We start from the raw sequence: 22,424 nt of genomic DNA on the forward strand, positions 1-22,424 counted from the left end.
CTTTTATGCCAATAAAGCAAATAAAAATGAGTGTACTGTAACTGAATTTAGAGAGGGAGCCAAAGAGAGACGGAATGACAAGAGAGAGAGAGAGATTCTGAGAGACAGAGAGAATCAAGGAAAGAGACAAAGGAAAAGAGAGAGAGAGATGGAGAGAAGACATAAAGAAGAAGACAGGCGGACGGACGGACGGACACAGACAGACAGACAGACAGACAGACAGACAGACAAACAGACAGACAGACAGACAGACAGACAGACAGACAGACAGACAGACAGACAGACAGACAGACAGACAGACAGACAGACAGACAGACAGACAGACAGACAGACAGACAGATAGACAGATACAGGAGTAAAGTTTAACATAGAGCTGAGCTCCTCACCTCCTGTCTCTGGGTCGTGGAAGTTGGGGTCCAGGCCTCTTTCTAGGAACTTTGAGACCTTCTCAATGTTCCTCTGCTGAACATTTTCCATGAACTTCTTCAAGTTTGCCTGACAGACAGAGAGAGAGAGAGAGAGAGAGAGAGAGAGAGAGAGAGAGAGAGAGAGAGAGAGAGAGAGAGAGAGAGAGAGAGAGAGAGAGAGAGAGAGAGAGAGAGGATGAGGAGCAGAGGAAAGAGGAAGAGAGAAAGGGAGAGAGAAGCAGAGATGGCTGTGATCAGGTGATGTACTGCAAGTCTCATGTGGATGGGGGTGGTCTTCAATAATGCAGTTGTGGGATGAAAGCTGAAGTGCTTCTATGCGCACGCTTCATGTGTGTGTGTGTGTGTGTGTGTGTGTGTGTGTGTGTGTGTGTGTGTGTGTGTGTGTGTGTGTGTGTGTGTGTGTGTGTGTGTGTGTGTGTGTGTGTGTGTGTGTGTGTGTGTGTGTGTGTGTTCTGGTGAGTCAATCTATGTGAAAGGAACATGTGTGAACAAAAATATCCAGGGCAAATGCAACAAGCTGTGGACATCCACACTATTCCTGTGCATAAGCTGAGGCAAGAAATTCTACAGTATGCTGAAGCTGCTGTGAATGTGAATTGCAACAAAGGTAGTAATGGACGGGCTGCCCGGGAGTCTTGCTCAGAGTCCATACCATTGATGTGGGTGAGCTAATTTATAAAACAAACACGCCCACACGCACAAATGCGCATGCATGAGAGCCCATGTAAGGCACACCATCGCACGCACACACACGCACACATACACACACACACACACACACCTACAAGCACATGGTAACCCGCTTAAGGCATTTCCTCAGTGACTGATGATTGCAAATATTCATCATCTCTGCTGTTAGGGGCAAGTCTGCTGAGTGCAGATTGGAAAAGGAATACAGAGGACTGGAACAACTATATAATCTAATACATATTATTCTATAGCCTGTAGCTAGGAAACATCAGGTCGATGCTACACCTGGGACTCGCTGAGACATCCCACCAAAGACAATAGATTGTGTGGAAATGACTGCTAGATGGCTTTACAGTACATCATCTCATGAGATTACAATCGACACTGACAGACTATCAGATCATATTGAAATAGGCTCCATTAATATCTAAAGAAATACTAATAGCAGCCATTGTTTACCAAGTTCTGCCATAGCTCTGACATACTGTATATGTATTTAGCTCAAAATGAGGTGATATTGTCTAGCAATATCGCATGCGCAATAGCCTAAATGAGCTGTCATCCTGGGAAAGAGCTTTTGTTACTATTGCCAATCTCTCAAGGTTCCTCTGCCTCTCTCCTTACATAACAGGTGCCAAAGCATTCAGACATGCACGCGCATGCATGCTCACACCACCACAGTCTATTTCGCACAATACATGATTAGTTTACACATGGCATGCGCTGAAACAAACTTACACACATACATAACAGCAGAAACTGGGCTGGACAGCCGTTTGTCACACTCACCATGTGCAACGATGCGTTTTATCTACGTCCCCCCGCTCCAAAAAAACTCACGTTCTCCACTTCACGCCTTTCCCTCCCTTCTTTATCACACAAAGCCATCACCAACTGGGTGTCTCTCTGTCCCTCTCTCTCTCTCCTGTAGCCGCAGCCACCCTCCTCTCGCTCACACACCGCCACCTGGACACGATGCGAGCCGAGGAGATGCCCACCTCCACTACAGCCCTCCAGCATCTCCAAGTAAAACTGAGCGAGAGGAATCCACTCTGGCTCTGGCTCTTTTCCCTTTTTTTTCTTTACCCACATGATCTGCGAGGCAGTTGTTATGGTGATGGGATACAAAGAGCGCTCAGGCAGCGACGTGTGAGTGGGAAGGCCATCGAGGTGGTGGGTGGGTTAGTGCGTTGTAAGTGTGTGTGTGTGTGTGTGTGTGTGTGTGTGTGTGTGTGTGTGTGTGTGTGTGTGTGTGTGTGCGCGCGCAGCTCTGCGCGCGCGCACACACACGCACACACACACACACACACACACACACACACACACACACACACACACACACACACACACACACACACACACACACACACACACACACACACACACACACACACACACACACACACAGTGTTACCATAATACCTAGATAACTGCTTAGATGACAGCAGTCAGAAGAATGATTTACTCTCTATTAGCGATTCATTTCCACTATCAGGTTCCAGGGACCATGCACTGGGCAGCCTTGCGGCAGGAATAAAGACATAATTACTACAATGTAAACGCATAATAATAGTCTTCTTTCTGAGTGACCAATAATTTAGCACAAGCTATTCTGGTGCATGATATTTAAGTTTTAAGAGGGGAGAACATTAGATTACATACTCTTCCTGATAGAAAATTAAACAGATTTTATCCTTTGGCAGTGTGGGGGGGGGGGGGGAATAGCCATACTTTAATCTCTACTAGCTCTTTTTTATTTAAAAAAATACATGCTTTTATTGATAGGACAGCAGGCTGACAGGAAAGGGGGAGAGAGATGGGGAGTGACATGCAGCAAAGGCCGGGAATTGAACCCGCGACACGCTATCAGGCTACACTGAGTCTAGGTTCCGCCACGCCAGCGGTCCAGGCCTCTACTAGCTCTTTTATCTCTTCTCACTACTGCCTGTCATATCTCCAGCAAAATGCTGCAGCGAACACTGAACTGGTGCCAAAGAGATATGATTACATCAACTTAAGTTTTGTGTCTAACCATAACCGTCAAGCTGAAGCGGATTTAGCAACAGTTTCAACTCATCAAATTATCTCTGCCAAGCCGAAGGCCAGGGGTAGAGATTATGTTTTCGCCCCTGTCATTCGAGTGTGTGTGTGTGTGTGTGTGTGTGTGTGTGTGTGTGTGTGTGTGTGTGTGTGTGTGTGTGTGTGTGTGTGTGTGTGCGTGTGCGTAATGGTCATATTCTGTGTATTTAGCAGCTGTCTGTACGAGTTCTAATATGCTGTGTTTGGCCTACAACAGCCATATAGGGGGCTATATACGGCACAAGTTATAATATTGCTTGTAGTGTTATAGGAACAATAGAATGTGTTGATGTAGGCTTAGATGACATGAGTTAAAGCATGTTTTTGGTAACAAAGTTTAGGAGTTAAATGGTCAAATTGTATTTCACAGCACGATTAGATATTTAGCCAGATAATTGTGAAAAAATATTATATATCCTGGCAATATCAACATAACTTTGGCTGGCATAAGACGCTCTGACATCATAATGTCACTGTGAGCGCTCGATCATCTGGCTTTCTCTCACAACTTCTCTCACTTGGCAGGAACAAGAGAACCTCCGGGACCAACACCGCTTAACCGAGTAGAAGCTTAGTGGAATTCTAACTTCTGGGATGCTGTTTGGTATATAAAAACAATAAGTAGCATGTGCCATTGATTTGAGGATTCACAGTTGCCCTGCATGTAATTTGTTTCCTTAGCGATACTATAAAAAAAACTATAAAAACTATAATGAAATGTAAATGAAAGTATAATGTTGTGAAATAGAGTAATAGAGTGCATCAGATACGACCAAATATGATCTGTAAGACTTGTGCCTCCATACCCAAAAAAGCAGTAAACCTAATGGAAACACTAACAAATGTCTTCGTCAATGTATTTGTTTACTGTGAAATACAATAATTGGGGCGGCCATAGGGTAGAGAGCCCTCCTGGGAGGCAAAAGGTCCAAGGTTTGATTCCCGCCCCCGGAAATGTGCCGAGGTGTACCTGAGCAAGACACTGATCCCTAACCGCTCCTCCCCCCGCGCTCCTCTGTGGGCAGGTGAACCTTAAAACTGAATTTCCCTATGGGATGAAGTAGGTCTAATTATTAATTACCCATTGCGTGCACTGAGTTGACAGGCTCCATACGGAGTTGGAACGGTACACAGGCAATGCAAGGAAGTTTACTATTTAGCATGTAAGCTACGCATAACCAGCTTTCATTTGTGCTCAACTGTCCCAGTTGGCAGCTGTGGTAAACACCAGGAGTTCATGAGGAAAATCTAATTACACAGAAATCGATATCACACACACACTACACAGAAATCGATATCACACACACACACACACACACACACACACACACACACACACACACACACACACACACACAAACACACACACACACATGCGCACACAGAAATTGCCTGCACGCACGCACGCACACACACAGAGAAACATGCACACACATTCTCTCTCACTGGAACACTGATAACGCCCAAGTCATTGTGGGAACCCCCATACACTGTAAAATCGGGGGTTACCATAATTTAATTTGTAAATGTAAACATGTATTATACTCTCAGGGTTACATTAAACCTCTGGATTTTACTGTGTAGCAACCAGTGGTCTTCTCCACAGGGAGTATGGGAGGAGAGGTGGGGCACGGCAGAGGAACAGAGACAGATGAACCAATGAAAAAGAACTGACAGATATGGAACAACTACCCTCTGGTGAGCTATACTGAGGGCACACACACACACACACACACACACACACACACACACACACACACACACACACACACACACACACACACACACACACACACACACACACACACACACACACACACACACACACACACACACACACACACACACACACACACTCAAATTCTGCCATCTTCTGCTCCACCCATGGCGATTGCGATTGGATGGGTCACTGGCTTTGTGGATTGATTGGACTACTAGAGAGAGGAACTAACTCACAGCGACTACTGGCCAATCACAGCGAATCTTCCTAGAACTGCGGTGGTATCAATAAGCACGCAACACAGAGCATCTCACGTCCTTGAAACATATTATTATTATTAACTCTTTAACTTAATAACCTTTGAAAAATCTTTTAATATTATTTTTCACAGCGATCCACCCTGCGATCGCCTCATTACACGTACGGGGCTCTCGGAGAATCGGGGGGGGGGGGGGGGGGGGGGGGGGGAGCGTGCCGTCGGGATAGTCCATTCCATAGTTATGGGCAGTTGAATGTGGCTTCTTTCCCCAATACAACTTTTATAAATCCTATAACACTGGACGAAATCAGCTTCATTTTGTTGTGATCACGTGATTTCTGGGTGTATTCTTCTTGGTGATCCTGGGATCATTCACAGGCTGCAGAGGAGCGCCCTCTATCGTAAAACCACTGAAAACACAAAATCTCGTCATTCTTGTCATTGGCGAAAGGTCCTACCCTGTGTGGAGTTTGCATGTTCTCCCCGTGTCTCCTAGGGTAGTTAATACCCTCACAAAAACATGTAGTAATCCTGGTCGCTATACCACCTCCCCCATGACAGCCGGGGCGCCTGATGGAGGGGAAGGGAACTGGTTGGAATAACGTGTTCCTTCCATGCGCTACGTCCAACCAGGGAAACTCCCCCCTGTCAGGTGACAAGAAGGTCAGTTGGCTCTCATGCCTGAAGGAAGCATGAGCTCGGCCCTGGCCTCCCTACTGTGGGGGACTGGTGTAGTACTGGTGTAGGGCTGGTGTAGCGCCCAGGATCAAATTGGCACCGGGTGAAAAAAATGGGTTACAAAAATCGCGGGATAAAAAAAAAAAAAATTCTTGTCATTGGCGGTGTGAACCATTGCAAAATATGACGAGCAATCTCGTCATTGGCAGACAAAGAGTTAAGAAAGGACGCATTAACCAACCATCGATGCGTCCACCCGACGGGACGATGCTATATCCTGCGCGAACAAATCTGTGCCGGAATCATTGTATTCAATAATTATTTTTCAATTCAAAGGAGCTTTATTGGCATGAGAAAAAATACGTTTACATTGCCAAAGTAAGCAAATTATATATTCAATATTCAACGAGTAACGAACTTTTACATAACATTAACACACGGTTTGTTGAGGACGGGCACACAGGTTTTAACATAGCAGCGACTAGATTTTCCAACAGTAGTGAGTAATCTTCTGTTGATGTTGTTTTAGAGTGGTATATACAGTAGTATGACTGTCATTGAGTCTACAATGGAATGCATAAATGGCTTGCCGTGTCTTCGTGACTATACAGATAGTGTACCGATTTGCGTGATGTTTGGACAAAATCTGTAGGAGTAATAGCAAAACAAATGTTTTGTAAAAATCAGCCTCCTGGTGGGGCTATAACAGGCCAATATGAAGTTTCATAGTCCAAAAAATACGTCTTGATCACATGACAAAATAGATAATGGCCCTCATTTATCAAGCTTGCTTAGACTGAGATCAGAGATAGGTAACGAGCCCACCACACACCAGCCTTCATCCATTAATGTTTACGCATTCATCAATCACTCCATAAACGTTCAAATTATGATGACAGCCCCAGACTATCTCTCAGAAACGTGAAGTCACGGCCACGGGCCACGTGACACAGGACAGGAGCGTGTGAGTCTTCACTCAGTGCGCAATGCTCAGGGGTTAAATTAAAACCCAAGCTTATACCAATCATGACTATGTGATTGATTGGTGTGAACAACATAGGCTTACAGGAAACAGGCTATTTATTATTTAATTAATGATTCAGGTTTTTTTTAGGATATATATTTGCTAGAATTAAAAAAGAAGATGCATAATATTTTTCTTTTTTTTACCGCATTCTGACATATCGTGACACCAGTTGACAAATGCTGTAGTATTCTTGTTTTATTTGTGTTATATTTTCTTATTGGACGTGGCTGTGTCAGATATCGGTCTATGCCCTGTGTATGCAAATATCATGTGCCATTCCACGCATATGATAGGCATGTGTACTGTGTAGCTGTGTGCTAATCTTGTTAATAAATGTGCATGGTCCACCCCAAAAACTGCTCAGTGATAATGAAGGAGTTTAATATGATGAGGAGAAAGTTTTGGGCAGAAAACATCAGTATAGAAATAAAGACAACAGCTGACTACAGCCCATGGACCAATGTACTTCTGAAGTGTCACAACCAAACTCTTACTGAGATCACAAAGAAAGTAAAGACAAGTAACAGTTATGACAATGCAATGGACTGGGCTCTTATGGTATACAAAGTGTCCATGTGTCGACAGTCATCATCAATTTGGTTTTTGGACAGAATCCTAATTTTCCCTCTGTGCTAAACCCCCAGCTTCAGAGCGAACATCAAAACGTGAATGGGTGGCAAGACACATCACTGCTTTCTATACCCCAAGATAGGCTTTTACAGAAGCAGAATCTTCAGAAAGAATACTAAGAGAACTCAGAAAACTCAGAAAAGAGAGAGGATTGCCCAGGGTGGAAAGTACCAGGAGTTGTCATCGGTCTGGACGGCACAGTGGTGTTTGTCAGACATGGAGGAACCTGCTTTGGAGTGCATTATCTCAGATTGAGAAAAGTGAACTTAGAAAAGTGCAAATACACCAGGAAAACTACATTCAGCAAATTCAGTCTATATATTGGATCCTTCTTGAGCTGTGTAACAATACTAACCTCTCTGTGAGAAGGAAAAAGATCAATTCCGGTTTAAGCAGTACTGGCAATAACGCCCCTCAGTAATGCGTTACTGTAACTTTACTTTGCGGTAAAACTAGTAGTGTATCTAACTAAGTTTTCCAATTCACAGTTACAATTACTGAAATTAAAATGGCTGCATTATTCATTACTTTGTGTGAAAATGACTTCAGAGCATTATATAGATGTAGTGTACTATATACAGTAGATGATGTGTGTAGATTGAAAATGTGTGGTTGAGTGTCTTCCTTGGTCTACTGGCAGTGTCCTTCAGATGCACTCAAGGAGGACACCTTATATTGTTATAATGGGGGAAATGGAAAGTTGTCACTCACTCCTTTCTTGGCAGTCAAGAGTATTGTGCACTGCTCACTTGCAGGTGGGCTGTGCCAGACACAGTTCGGCAGGTGAAACATTGGCAATGTCTAGTTGTCTTTATTGCCTATTGGGTCAGCGGGCGGACCACAGCAGCCCTTGGGGCACTGAGTCATAGAGTTCACTATGACTCAGACATAACTATATAGAGTTGCCAGCTACATTCAAATATGGCTAGTGTCATGCTGACTGTGACAGCATGACATCAGACCCAAACAAACCGTGTCGTCATGACATCAGACTCACGTGTTTCATCTACACGTGTTTGCGTGTGGATGAAACCCCCAAACCGCATAGGAAAAAAAGGTACGTTTTAAAATATACCCGTGTACGTGTGGACAGGGCCTGAGTTACTTACATTCTGTAAGTTACAGGTTTGGAGAATGGAGAATCTTTCAGTGTGGTGGGGAGTGCCAATCGCGTCGATCTACGCGAACCTACTTAATTGCGCAGCGTGCCAGTCGCGTAGTGTAGAAAACATTCAGGGCATATTTGCCAGCAATAGTCTATATATGGAGATCCCCATAGATGGAGAAAATCGACCTGCTAAGTCGTCATAGAAACTTAAACATGCCATATGTACGGAGTCTGACATCAGCAACCTCTGCCCAGATCTCCATATATAGAGATAACCGTCATGTCCAGGACTGACGGCATAGTCCCATATTCGGGCATAACCGACGTAGGCCGACCCATATATGGAGATGTCTGACACTACCTGACATCATCGTAGGGACATTAGGGCCACAGCCAACAGTATAAAAGACTCGATGTGCCTTAGTTGGACACAGTTCCAGCAGCGACCCCGAGCAACATTAACAAACAGAGAGAGAAGCATCAAGAGACTCCAGCAGTAAGCAAGCCCATAGTCTGAAGCATATTCTCATAGTGGCTTTCGGATCTGGATAACGAGCCAGCCGATCGAGAGTTTCTATACGTAGATTTACGCGAAGTGGTCTTTTTTTTTTTTTTTTACTCACAGGTTCACATTTCATTGTAGGCCTCGTTCGCTACGACACATTTCATTGTAGCACCACCGGAAACGGAATTATCCATATCCGGAAATTCCGGATCCCATCCGCCTCCACTCTAAAGCGGATTTTTTTTTTTTCGGTTGTTGTTTTTCTCATCGCTGATCGCTGTTTAGGATAAACCGCTGTAGCTTCAAGATGGCGGATCGCAGATCGAAACGGTTTTCGCTGGGCGTTTCACACAGATCCCCTGTGTGTTTACAAACAGTTGAACGCGCGATTTTAACGGATTTAGTGATGTCTGTGGCGACAATAAATCGCTGGCACTGGTGAGTACATTATAATATTAAACTCTGGCATATGTGTTAAGGAGGACGCTTACATTGCAAGGTGTGAACTCTACAATTAAATTACAACTTGCCCTACTTCGTACCTTTACTAATGGACTGGTTGGTTAGGCCGGCCATCGGCGCAGCCACTTATACTGTATGCTATTATTATTTCACTAACAGTCACAGCAGGGCAATTCTGTCAATTCTACCAGAGACAGGTAGGATGGAAAAATGGACAGGCGAGAAAGAGAGAGAGAGTGCAAGAAACATAGATAGTGAAGAGAGAGAGAGAGAGAGAGAGAGAGAGAGAGAGAGAGAGAGAGAGAGAGAGAGAGAGAGAGAGAGAGACCTGGATAGTTTCTCAACTCACTGCAACACCAGACAGAGACAGCAGTAATAACCTACTCCTGGCCATTCACAGCAATCTGCCAAGTTGTTTACCAGAGCAAAGAGCCCCCTGATTCAGTTTGACGCTCGGCACTCGTCGTCCACGCCTGCCCTCGGTGTGATTAGAGATGACTCCTCGACACCAACACAGACACAGTGCAAACATATGCCCCGAATATTATACAGTCACAACTCTGCAGGGACACTATACATGAGTGTGTAACTTACAAAGTAGTCGTGCACACTTAGAGAGGTGAGGCAGGGGATATAGGGTTTGGGCCGTTCCTGTGTTTTCCTGGTAAAACCTGAGGCCCCTATGATATATTCTCCTTCTCCTCTCCTGCTCTAAAGGGGGGGGGGGGGGTCATTTGCTAAAAGCCACAGGAAGAAAAAGACACAGTTCTGTCTTAATCTCTCTCTCTCGCCACAGGAAGAGAAAGACACAGTTCTGTTTTAATCTCTCTCTCTCCCTCTCACGCACGCACGCACGCACGCACGCACGCACGCACGCACGCACGCACGCACGCACGCACGCACACACACACACACACACACACACACACACACACACACACACACACACACACACACACACACACACACACACACACACACACACCTCTGTCGACCTGCTGCTATTCTCTCCTACACTCTACTTTCACTTTCTCTTGCCTTTCCATATCTTTTTAAGGGAGGACCTGTTAGCCTAGGCCCCTACTCATCCACGAGCGATGCATACAGTGTCCTATGTGCTGCAAGGATATGTATGTCAAACAATGCTGCTGCCCTACATTCACGCTGTGGATCTAAGGCAAACCTCCTGGCTACACAACACACGCCCGAAGGTTCCAGTGCAGCTGGCTTCACGGTCTGCAGCACCATGGACGAGTAGTGATTACAATGCGCATGTCGACTTGAGGCCTGTTTGCCATGATTGTGCGGCAGGTCTAATGCGAGTTGGCCCGTAAAATACACACATGCTCTGGAGCGTCACGACTGTTTAGGCATCAGACACGGTGAGTGGGCGTGCAGTGGACCAGCGGCAAACAACGTGATATATAGGTGACGCCTCAACTCTTTGGAGAGAGAGAGAGAGCATAAGACTTGCATAAGTCGATGTGTTCTTGCTTTGTCCCCAAGGTGTGCAGTGGTAGGGCCAAGCCGCAGAAGTAGATGAACATTATATCCATGGTCAAAGATGTCGGCTTCCATATTCCAACCAAGGTCTAATGTCTACTATACTGTGTGTATATATATTAGGCCTGTCCCCGACTAAGGATTTGTATAGTCGAATCTGATTGTGTATATATATATATATATATATATATATATATATATATATATTTATATATATATATATATATATTTGGTGTTGCATTAGTCGACTGCCAGTCGACTATTGGCAATTAGTCGCCAATCAGATTTTTTTTTTTTTTTGCATGATTCGACTGAGATTGGCAGTCGAATCAGTCTTATTCGACTGCCAATCTCTCAGTCAAATCATGCAAAAAATAATGCAATAATAGAGGAACATTCCATTTGGGCAGTAGTAGTCCGGAGGATAGAGACGAGATTTTAGGTGAATCGTTCACTTTTTCATAAAAGCTTGAAACTTGGTACACTTGCACAGTTTGGGCCCCTGAACATTTTCAGATATGGAGCCATCGCAAATACGCCCCCTGGTGGCCATGGTGGCCATTTTACTCTCCGCCATCACCAAATAATGTATTTTGCATCATAACTCCTAAACCAAAGATGATAATACAGAATAGGTGATGTCTACACCTATGTTTTGATGGTAACTGATTACAATAATATCATGTACAACATCATAAACTGTTTAGGTGAATAATTAATGGTCAATTCAGGGGTTGTGTGAGGTACTCCGGTGGTTTTGTCCAAAAATCTTTCACTTTTCCATGAAAGTATGAAACTTGGTACACTTGTACAGTTTGGGACCCCGAACATTTTCAGATATGGAGCCATCGCAAAAACGCCCCCTGGTGACCATGGCGGCCATTTTACTGAGGAGAGGTTTCAGCACGAAAGACAAGACAGGGGGCAAGTAGTGGAAGGAAAGTATATGCCCATTTCATCCTCACTCAACTTGATATGATGACACCTGCCACCTGGGGTCTGATTGCCAGAATGGCGACAGCCCTGGTCTGATCAGCCCAGCCCTACAAATGTTTGCTGAACCTCTCCTCAGATGAAACTCACTCCCTTGGTGAAGGCTCGGGCGGTAAGCAAAACACACTCCAACATTTATCCTTAAATGGGTTGTTTTAAGACTGAATATAACTAATTGTGGTTTCTACTCCCATCCCTAGGCACCATAGGGCTCTTCAAGTGACTCTGTGGTTGGTTTGGGTTAGCACTCCTCACAATATACAGTACACATTTCTAGATTATATGTCTTTCACATTCCACTCAATATGCATGTTGACAGGAGAATGCTATCTCTCATAGATTCATGTTTATTCCCCTTTTCATGCAGAGATGGCAGATGATAACTGTCAAGATCTTCAAAATGACACTGGCCAATTTACGAACCTTATGGAAATGTCAACTACCAAACAAGTTGTTTCCACTTGCGGACCCAATGTTCTATCATCTCACCCTCAAGAAACAGATCTGATTGCTCATTGCACACATGAAGAGGCAGATACAAGGATGCTACTCCATGCCGCAGATGCTGCAAGAAAGGGGTTCAAGAAGATCACTCTGCGCACTGTGGACACAGATGTTGTGGTCCTAGCCATTGCACATGTGTCAGAGCTGAACATTGAGGAGCTATGGTTGGCATTTGGGACTGGCAAGAACTTCAGACATATTCCTGCCCATGAGATTGCCAAGACTCTGGGTCCTGACAAATCCAAGGCCCTTCCTGTGTTCCATGCCTTCACTGGCTGTGACACAGTATCTGTATTTGCAACCAGGGGCAAGAAGAAAGCCTGGGAAACCTGGAATGCCTATGACATGGCAACAGAGGCCTTCATGGCTCTGTCAAAGGCTCCAAAACACATTCCAGAGGAAGTCATTTCCATTGTGGAACGCTTCACAATTATCCTCTATGATCGCACCAGCAGCCAACTAAACATAAATCAAACTCGTCTGGAGTTATTCACAAAAAAAAGGAAAAGGGATGGAGCAAATAACCCCAACTAGGGATGCACTGGTGCAGCACCTCAAAAGAGCAGTGTACCAAGGAGGACACTGTTGGGGACAAGCACTTGAGGTGGCACCACTTAAGCCATCTCCAACAGACTGGGGTTGGACAGACCCAAGTAATTGGAGACCATTGTGGTCAACTCTGCCACAGGCAAGCCAATCCCTCCTTAAGCTATTAAGTTGTGGCTGCAAGAAAGGCTGCAAGGGGCATCGCAAATGCAAAAAAGCGTCCTTAAAGTGCACAGCACTGTGTCAATGTGGAGGAGACTGTGAAGGAGGCAGTGAAGAATAAGGTCACCATCATCATCAACAACAATGACAACATATATGATATGTTCCAACAGTAAAACATTTTTTTTTCTGAAATAAAATCTTTGTGACACATTATGTTTATGCTAATTTGTTATTGTCATATTATCATATTGAATATTGTTCTGTTCTTTTAGTCACTGTTTTAGCAGGGGCAATGAACCAAAGGCTTATGTTTCTAAAACTCTACACAACATATGCAACAGACATAAAATACTGTGATTTCCTTCTCACAACATCACTGAATTGACCATTAACTATTCACCAACAGTTTGTGATATTGTACATGATATCATTGTAATCCTTGACCATCAAAACATAGGTGTAGACATCATATATACTGTCTTATGTATGGTTCAGGAGATATGATGCAAAATACATTATTTGGTTATGGTGTAAGTAAAATGGCCACCGTGGCCACCAGGGGGCGTTTTTGCGATGGCTCCATATCTGAAAATGTTCAGGGGCCCAAACTGTACAAGTGTACCAAGTTTCATGCTTTTATGAAAAAGTGAACGACTTTCGTCTCTATCCTCCGGACTATAGGGGTGCTTAGTGTCTGATTTAACTGGTTTAAATACTTTTGTTTAAAGACAGAAAGTGTTCAGTTACTTGAGGTTTCGACGATTTTCACTGCTTATCTACAGTGTGGGAAAACACTGTGTAAGCAAGAAAGAGTCTTCAAGGTCTTCCCTGCCTAATTTGATAAGAAAATAGACATTTTATTTGGATCGTGCAGCTAAAATCTTTGGGCAAAATAGTACAGTATGTATTGTCAAAATGTCTAATTATGACAGACTCTCTCCATGGTGGGTGTTGCACATTGTATGCTTCGATAGACAGCTGAGTTTTCTTTTGTTTAATCCTACTATAAAATGAGGAAACCTCTGTCCAGAACCTCTGTCCATAGTTGTGGTAACAACTCAACGGGTTGTCACACACGGCCAGCAGGATCAAATGGCAGCGCTCCAAAAGTTAAATACAGTATATAGGGCTCTATCTTGGGCCGAAGTGGCTAAACCCACTATTTGGGGATTTAGCATTGCACAAGGGGCGTTCCCGTGCAAAAGTTGCTATCTAATGACACCAGCCTTATCGCTAAAACACCTGCGCTACCCGTTACATTATGCATAGGTGTGGTCTGGGCGTTACATTAATAAAACCAGTCACCGTGCCAGATGCCATTGCCTTTAAGAGAAGACTGCAAAAGACATTATCCCCCAGTGCAATCTTACGCTCGCTCCCTCCCTCTCTGCCCATGGAAGAGCGACCTTGCCCTGGAATAAAATTATATTTGATGCACAGAATTATCACTCACACATTGCTGGTTATAGAGAAATCTACAGCAATCTGCTTGTGTTCTGGATTAATTTAACAAAATGGTCTGGTGTGGTTATACAGTAGCAAACGCAGATCAAACAACATTATATTTGTCTTTGATAAACTGGCAACTACTGATAAAAACACAATTTATTGACAAAAGGATGCAGTCACACTTTTGTGGATTACAGTAAAATTGTAATGACAATCACATTCACAAGCACTTATAACGTTGGACACTACAGTATAGACCCAATGTTTGCTTCATACGCTCTAGCCTTTGATTGCCTTTCAATAAAACCATATTTGATAGACATATCACCTACATGTTACTGATTACAGAGAGTGTTATATTATTGTAATCCGTTCTTTATTTCCTGCGCAAATGGATTAATTATGTTGCGGTGAAAACTCTTCTGCCGCACTGAGCGGATTGGACACTATACCGACGTTTGCTTCATACACTCTAGCCTTTGATTGCCTTTGAATAAAACCATATTTTGATCGGCATAATTATCACCCACGATACTGATTATAGAGATTTTTTTTAATGAATTTTAATTTATTTCCTGCGCAATGGATTAATGAAACTGAACAGAGCGAATGGCATCGCGCACGACACGCAGCACAAATCATTGTCTTCTTTGAATAGAATCATCTTATATAAACACAATTGACACAAGGAATGGACACAATCACTTCTGCTGATTATAGGAAAAATCGAAGAAAGATTGTGAAAGTTAGGAGACTTGCCTATAAATTACAATGCCAATGCATGTGGCTTGCTAGATGGCAAAAAAAGCCATGTAGACTACAATATAATAGAGACTATAAAACCCTGTTGTCCTTATTGTTGGCAGTGTGGTGAAAGACGGCTGACTCACGCGGCACTGCTTGCTTATCGGCAGCATGTCATCACGTACAGCCTGTCAAGTGTGAGGCAGCATGTCATCAGATACAGCCTGTCAAGTCTGAGGCTGTCACAGCTATACAGTAACAGACCTATTCTGATGGCAGGAAAATATTTATTCATGATGTGTACGAGTGCTGTGGGGAACGGCCAACGGCAGTCTGACAGACGGGACGATAAATTCAGACCCAGCCACGGATTGAGTGCCAAATGATAGGAGAGAAATTGCCGGCGCTTTTCTGTCTTGCTCAACTGAACTGATTACTGGAAATTGCTTTCTTAACAAAGTCACAGCACTTAAAGAAAGAGATTATATAATATGGTGATAAACTTACGGTATCAAGCCGTGGCCGTGGGTGATGTGACTTTAAAGGTGTTGATTCTTTATCTTGATTCTTGATTTTTAAAGCACAAGCAAATTATAGCTCATTATTTATTCATTAAACGTTGACATTCGATAGTGGACAAAAATAGTAAAAAAAACATTGTGTCACGCTGTGAACTTGTACATCGTCTATTTTTGTTTTTTTTGAACATTTTTGGAAAGAATTCACCCATAATGACATGCCCAAAATAGGGATGCCAGTGTTAAAAATGGTTAAAGGGAATAAGTGTAGAAACAGAAAGGACAGAATAATGAATAATTATTACACAGCTGAAACATCACTGTAGATACTTATCTCAATACTGAATTTATGCATTGAAATATATCTGTCATATCAGAGATCTCAATAAGTCGTCTGGTACTGGGTCAAATTGTACGGACCCTTACAGGTCCATTTGGTTATATTTGTCCACTCTCAGAGTAACACTGAATATTTTACTGTGTAGCGTACAACATAGGTATACTAAAGGATGAGCTAACTGTTGTCCAGAAAGATACACTAACAGAATGGAGTGTGAGATGGAGAGCCTTCAAAGTGTCTCCAGCATCAAAGTGAGCCCCTCAGAAGCATTGTCACACAATCTGGCATGGAAACAGACAACTGCTTCTCGACTCATCTTGCGTCTTGTCCTCCCAGTACTATCTGTAGCACTATGTGTTCCAGATTCAATCTCGTGTGCTTTTGTTGATGGCTGCCTTACGTAAGATCTGGGGATGGAGAACAGGCAGGCAGCAATACCCTACACCCCACCCACCCCCACTGACCCCATGTGTCCCAGATGCTTTGCGCACAGGCCTTTCCTGCTCCAGGGCCTTTGCACTGCATTTTAATTAGACACACAGACAGGGAGAGACTCGACTGCCGATTAAGTGCACGCAGAAATCAGCCCACACTCTGTTCTCACAACAGCTTGAGCAACAGTGAAAAAACAATCGAGACCGTTGTTTAGTAATGTGCTGCTAAATACCGCCATTTGTCTTTCTGGGCAAACTGATTTTTAAAGCTTTTTTCCACACTCACCTACACTACAAAACACGCTTCCATCCTGTTGCCACATGCACTCATGAACACACACAGTTTGTTTGGGTAACTAGTCGTTGCATGATGATTCTGTGGAGAATATTGAAAGAATGTTTGATTAACATGTCTGCTCCCTGGTTTGTGTGGACAGATACATCTTGTGGTCTAGCAGTTCTCTTTGTCCCCTTCACTTCCGTTTAGGGATGTTCAATATTGACTTTTTGGCCGATATCCGATATTCCGATATTGTCCAACTCTTCCGATTCCAATATCAACCGATACCGATATATGCAAGCTTTTTCACCAAAAGTTAACTAATGTTCAGGTAACAAAATCACATATCTGCTCAAATAAAATAGCTATAATATCAATATAATATTTGATAAATATATAATCTAATATAATACAGTGATATTGTAAGGTTTTCAATTAAGTGAGTCCCGGGACTCACTGGTGGTCATTTGAATGAGTCGCACTAATCTTAGATTAGATGTTGGCCTATTTGACGGGAGGCTGATAATATCGGACATCCCTACTTCGGTTCCCTTCTGCTTGCCTTTCCAAAGATGAACAGGCACTTGAGCAAAATGGTGCAGGTTAACACTTTGATATTGAACAAGATGAGGTGAGGCTGTGCCCCGTGGAGAGGACAGACTTGAAACGATAAGAGAGGTTATGAACCCCTGGTGAACTACAGCGGTACTGAAATATATTGCACTGCACAATCCTGAAATGGATGATGATAAGCTTGTGCACCTGTGTGTGCGTGTGTGCGTGTGTGCGTGTGTGCGTGTGTGTGTGTGTGTGTGTGTGTGTGTGTGTGCGTGTGAGAGAGAGAGAGAGAGAGAGAGAGAGAGAGAGAGAGAAAGAGAAAGACAGACAGACAGACAGACAGAAAGACAGACAGACAGACAGACAGACAGACAGACAGAGAAAGGGGCACGTGCACAGATAGACCCCAGGTGGTGCTCATTCAACTGTCATTTTGGCCTCAGACTAGATACAGTACTGTACTGTACACTGTAAGTGCCCTTCATTTTATATTTCAGTTTTGAAATTTGGCACATGGAAAAAATTGTGTTGTAAAGCCTGATAACTGCATTTGATTTCTTATTCAGTGAGACTGCACGAGCCACTGAGCCTACCTCTTCAACTTACTTGGCAGAGACACAGCCATCCACCACAGTTATTTGTACTGCTAGTTCACTGTGGCCCCTGAACATTCTGGACTGCTGGTTATTGAATGGATGTTGCCCTCTGAAAGAGGACAATGTGATATGTGTACAGTCGATGTTTCATTTGAAAGATAGCATATGAAAGTAGTTGACAGTTACCCGTTCTCTGGTCCTCTTTTATTTAGCACAGTCAATTTATAAATGTTCAGAGAAGTAAAGTTTGTTCTTGCCTTTTGGTAGGTACATAGTTGATAGTGTTTCCAACCTGATCTTCTTTATGTAACTTTAGAAATTCTTTCACATTTAACAAAACATCAAAAACAAGAAATAATTTTTTTGTTTCTTTGAGGAAATGAGGGGAGAAGAGCATAATTCACTTAGTATAATTGATTCAACTGAACATAGGCCTACTTTGTATACTGTACTTTGTATCAGAGAACAGCCTTTTAAAATTTTCTTTAGAAAGTCGATTGTAAACATTTATTAAATAGATCACCAAAGCATCCACAATGTGGCATTGTTTTCTTTGTTACTGCCTGTTCTTGTGACAAATAGTGAATGCTAAAGACGAATACAGGAACGGCCGCCCCAAAACACGCCCGCCCCGGGAAAAATTCGGCGACGTCGGAATGGTCGAACCCGCGTATGTCTGGCCACCAAAGTCCACTCTTCCCCGTCAAATCCGGCGACCTCGGAATGGTCGAACCCACCAGGTATTTGTGGCCACTAGAACCTACTCGGCCACGTTTGACGTCTCGGCGGTACCGAAATTGCGGGGCACGTTTGGCACAGCGACTCGCTCGCCGTGCCTCTCATGGGTCAAGTCCGCTTCAGCCTCCGTCGTTGTTTTTTGTCTGACTACTTAATTTTAGGGGCTGTAGTCTGGGGGCGAGCGGTCCGCTCAAAAAATGGGGGCAGGCGTGATTTGGGGCAAACGTTCTTTCTGGTTACCCTAAAGACCATCGTCTCACTGTAAACTGAACATTTTGTAGATATATGTAGTATTAGGGTGCGTGCGTGCGTGCGTGCGTGCGTGCGTGCGTGCGTGCGTGCGTGTCACACACAGTATTACAATATATATATATACACATACTGACATACTGTATATCAGTTTGTAGGCCCATCATGCCCACATTTTCAGAGTGGGCATGATGGAGATAAAGGCTAAAGACACCATGAGGTACCTAGAGATTCTACTTCTATTCTTGGGCCAAACCATAAAACGAGTGGCGAGAGAGGGGACAAGGCTTGGCATGCTGTCTAACTGGGCACAGTGAAGCTGTCACTGGTGTACTGCCTCCATCTCAGACAACACTCAAAATGGAGGCTTCTCTTTTATAAACCTTCTCAAATGGGTTAGTCCATTTCATTTGTCAGATTATTTCTATAATTCATGGCTTTATTGCAAGTTTTAAAGGTCTAGAAGCATACCCTCCATTAAAAATGCACAACAATGACAGAGACATGTAAGAAACAGTTAAATGGGATCACGCGGGGGAAAAGGAATGGTGAAGTGTATGAAGGAGATGACAGAAGAGAGTGGGATAGGGTGTAGGATGAGAATAGAAGAGTAGCCCCTATATTATATCATCATTGTCCAATAGAAAACTTGTATCTCCATATTTCAATTTTAAAATAAAATAAATGAATGCCCTATTCTGTACATTGTATAAATGACGTGCAGAAGTAGCGAAAGTAGCCGATCTACAAGCTCACAATGGGAGGTTGTAAGTGTAAAAGTCTGTCTGTAGGATTTATAAATATTAGCCAATGAAAATTATTAACAGGAGCTTGTGACTAAATAAAAACGACAGTACATTGGATCCATCTGAAAAGGAACGTCATACTTGCTCTTGTCTTCTGTCGTGTAAAACTCACCTCTCGCTCTCACAGTGAAACTTCCCACTAATATGGGCTAATAAAGTAATACTTTATTTGTAGTACCTCACCTATTCGTCGCATTAGGCAAACTTTTCAAATCTAGTGCTAGTGCTAATATACACAGTGGCCCATTATTAGCTTTCATGTTTCAGTAGACACTTTAGGGGAATTTATTTCAATCCAGTCAGGTCCAATCAAGCAAGAAGTTAATGGATTTTAAAAACACGGCAGGAATGCAAATGATGCTTGCTTGCACATCATTATAAAGTCTACTCACTCCATGTGTGCACATATCTGGTTATCTAGCACGTGCATAAATTTGCAAATAAAAATGTCTGAGAGATGCTGCATAACCCTACATTGCATCAGCATCATGCTGTGTACCCGTTAGTTACCATAGTTGTTATACCATACAGGTAGTAGATTACACTTACAGCCTGCATTCTTAAAAGGATCCCTGGCTAATATGCCTGATATGCCTTAATATTATATATATCTATTCAAATTGCTTTCCTGACGGCACACTTTTCAAGTAACTGATCTTAATGGTTCAGACTTCAGGAAATGAATACTTCTATAGTCCTAATAAAAATAGACAGGTAAAATGACCAGTCTAAAGATGACTTTTAGTAGGTGCTTACATTTTTTAATAATAAACATATTGTTAGGGATGTTTGATATTGACTTTTTTGCCAATATCCGATATTCCGATATTGTCCAACTCTTAATTTCCGATTCCAATATCAACCGATACCGATATATGCGGTATCTTTTCACCAAAAGTCAACATATTTTCAGGTAACAACATCACATATCTAATCAAATAAAATATCTATACTATCAATGTAATATCAATATATAATACATCTACTATAATACAGTGATGTTGTTAGTTTTTTTTAGGTGATGTTGTCCCGGGACTCACTGGTGGTCATTTGAATGACTCCCACTAATCTTAGATTAGATGTTGGTCTATTTGACAGTGCAGAAGCATAATTGCTTTGACGCATATAACATTAACGAGCGTCAACGAGCGTCAGCTGTACACAGACAAACACACCTGCCCTCTGCAGTACTCTAATTTGAAAGTGAGTGGAGTCTGTCTCATTTCTCTGCAAAAGCCCTTGAATATGATGGAATATGATTAAGGATTACTGTGATTATGGTAAGCTCACAATCTCACATTTCATATCACAAAATAATTGTTTAAAATTTAAAAACTTTTTAAAAATTATAAACAAATATATATTATCTTAATTATTTCGCGGACCCCCTGGCTATGCATGACCCCACTTTGAGAACCATGGGGCTAAAGGAAACATTCAGTCTAAATCACTAAATGTCCAGTTTGCTAATTCACAACTACTACTACTACTATTTGAAACTTTCAATTTCTCTAAATATTATACACTTTCACGCCAGCCTACCCAGCCAGCACGCCCACTGCGTCCCATATGGTTTCAAGGTGGGCTAAACCATATGGGCCCCATGTCGGCAATGTCAGCGGGATCCACTTGGGTCCCAACTGGGATGCCCATGTGGGATATAAGTGGGTTCTATCTGGGCCTTAGGTGGGTCCCACCTAGGCAATTCTATGTGGGACCGAGATTGGTCCTAACTGGGTTGCCCATGTGGGCTATACGTGGGTCCTACCTGGGCCCTAGGTGGGCCCCAACTAGGCAAGTCTATGTGGGACTGAGGTGGGTCCTAACTGGGTTTGCCCATGTGGGCTTTAAAGGGATACTTCACTTTCGGGCCGGGGACACATTTAAAAAAAATATAAAAAATAAATGAAAAAAGTTATGGAAAATTCATGGCCTACTCACACATTAGTAGGACACTCTAATGCGTGAGGGGGCCATGAATTTTCCATAACTTTTTTCATTTATTTTTAATATTTTTTTTAAATGTGTCCCCAGCCCTAAAGTGAAGTATCCCTTTAAGTGGGTTCTACCTGGGCCCTAGGTGGGCCCCAATTTGGCAATTTATGTGGGGCCGAGGTGGGTCCCAACTGGGTTGCCCATGTGGGTTTCAAGGTGGGCTGAACTATATGGGCCCACTTGCGCTTGCCCGTGTGGGCTATACGTGGGTTCTACCTGGGCCTTAGGTTCTAAATTCTATGTGGGACCGAACCTTATTCGACAGACAGGGGGACAGACACACAGGGACAGAGAAAGAGGGGAGCACAGGACACTTGCGTTGCCATGTCCTCTGATTATAAGCGAATTTGCCTCACTTTTCACCACAGTGTTGCCATGTCCGCAAATTATAAGCGACTTCGACCTACTTTCACACAATAC

General features: G+C 43.1%; 2 protein-coding genes across 2 annotated transcripts in view; one reads left to right on the plus strand and one right to left on the minus strand.

Annotated features, from left to right (window-relative positions):
- The window catches only part of shank3a (SH3 and multiple ankyrin repeat domains 3a), a gene marked incomplete at both ends in the record, with an annotated part of 292,264 nt that overhangs the window by 175,657 nt on the left and 94,183 nt on the right, over window positions 1-22,424 (minus strand). Inside the window, one exon of the mRNA XM_080438621.1 lies at window positions 387-495. Within this exon, the coding sequence (XP_080294747.1) occupies window positions 387-495 (109 nt within the window). The remainder of the gene's footprint in view (window positions 1-386; window positions 496-22,424) is intronic.
- LOC308092614 (uncharacterized protein) overlaps window positions 1-22,424 on the plus strand; it is a 297,349-nt gene that overhangs the window by 19,216 nt on the left and 255,709 nt on the right. The window lies entirely within an intron of this gene.

Source organism: Gymnoscopelus braueri (assembly GCF_963280865.1).
Source record: "Gymnoscopelus braueri genome assembly, chromosome: 9".
NCBI classification, from domain to species: Eukaryota; Metazoa; Chordata; class Actinopteri; order Myctophiformes; family Myctophidae; genus Gymnoscopelus; species Gymnoscopelus braueri.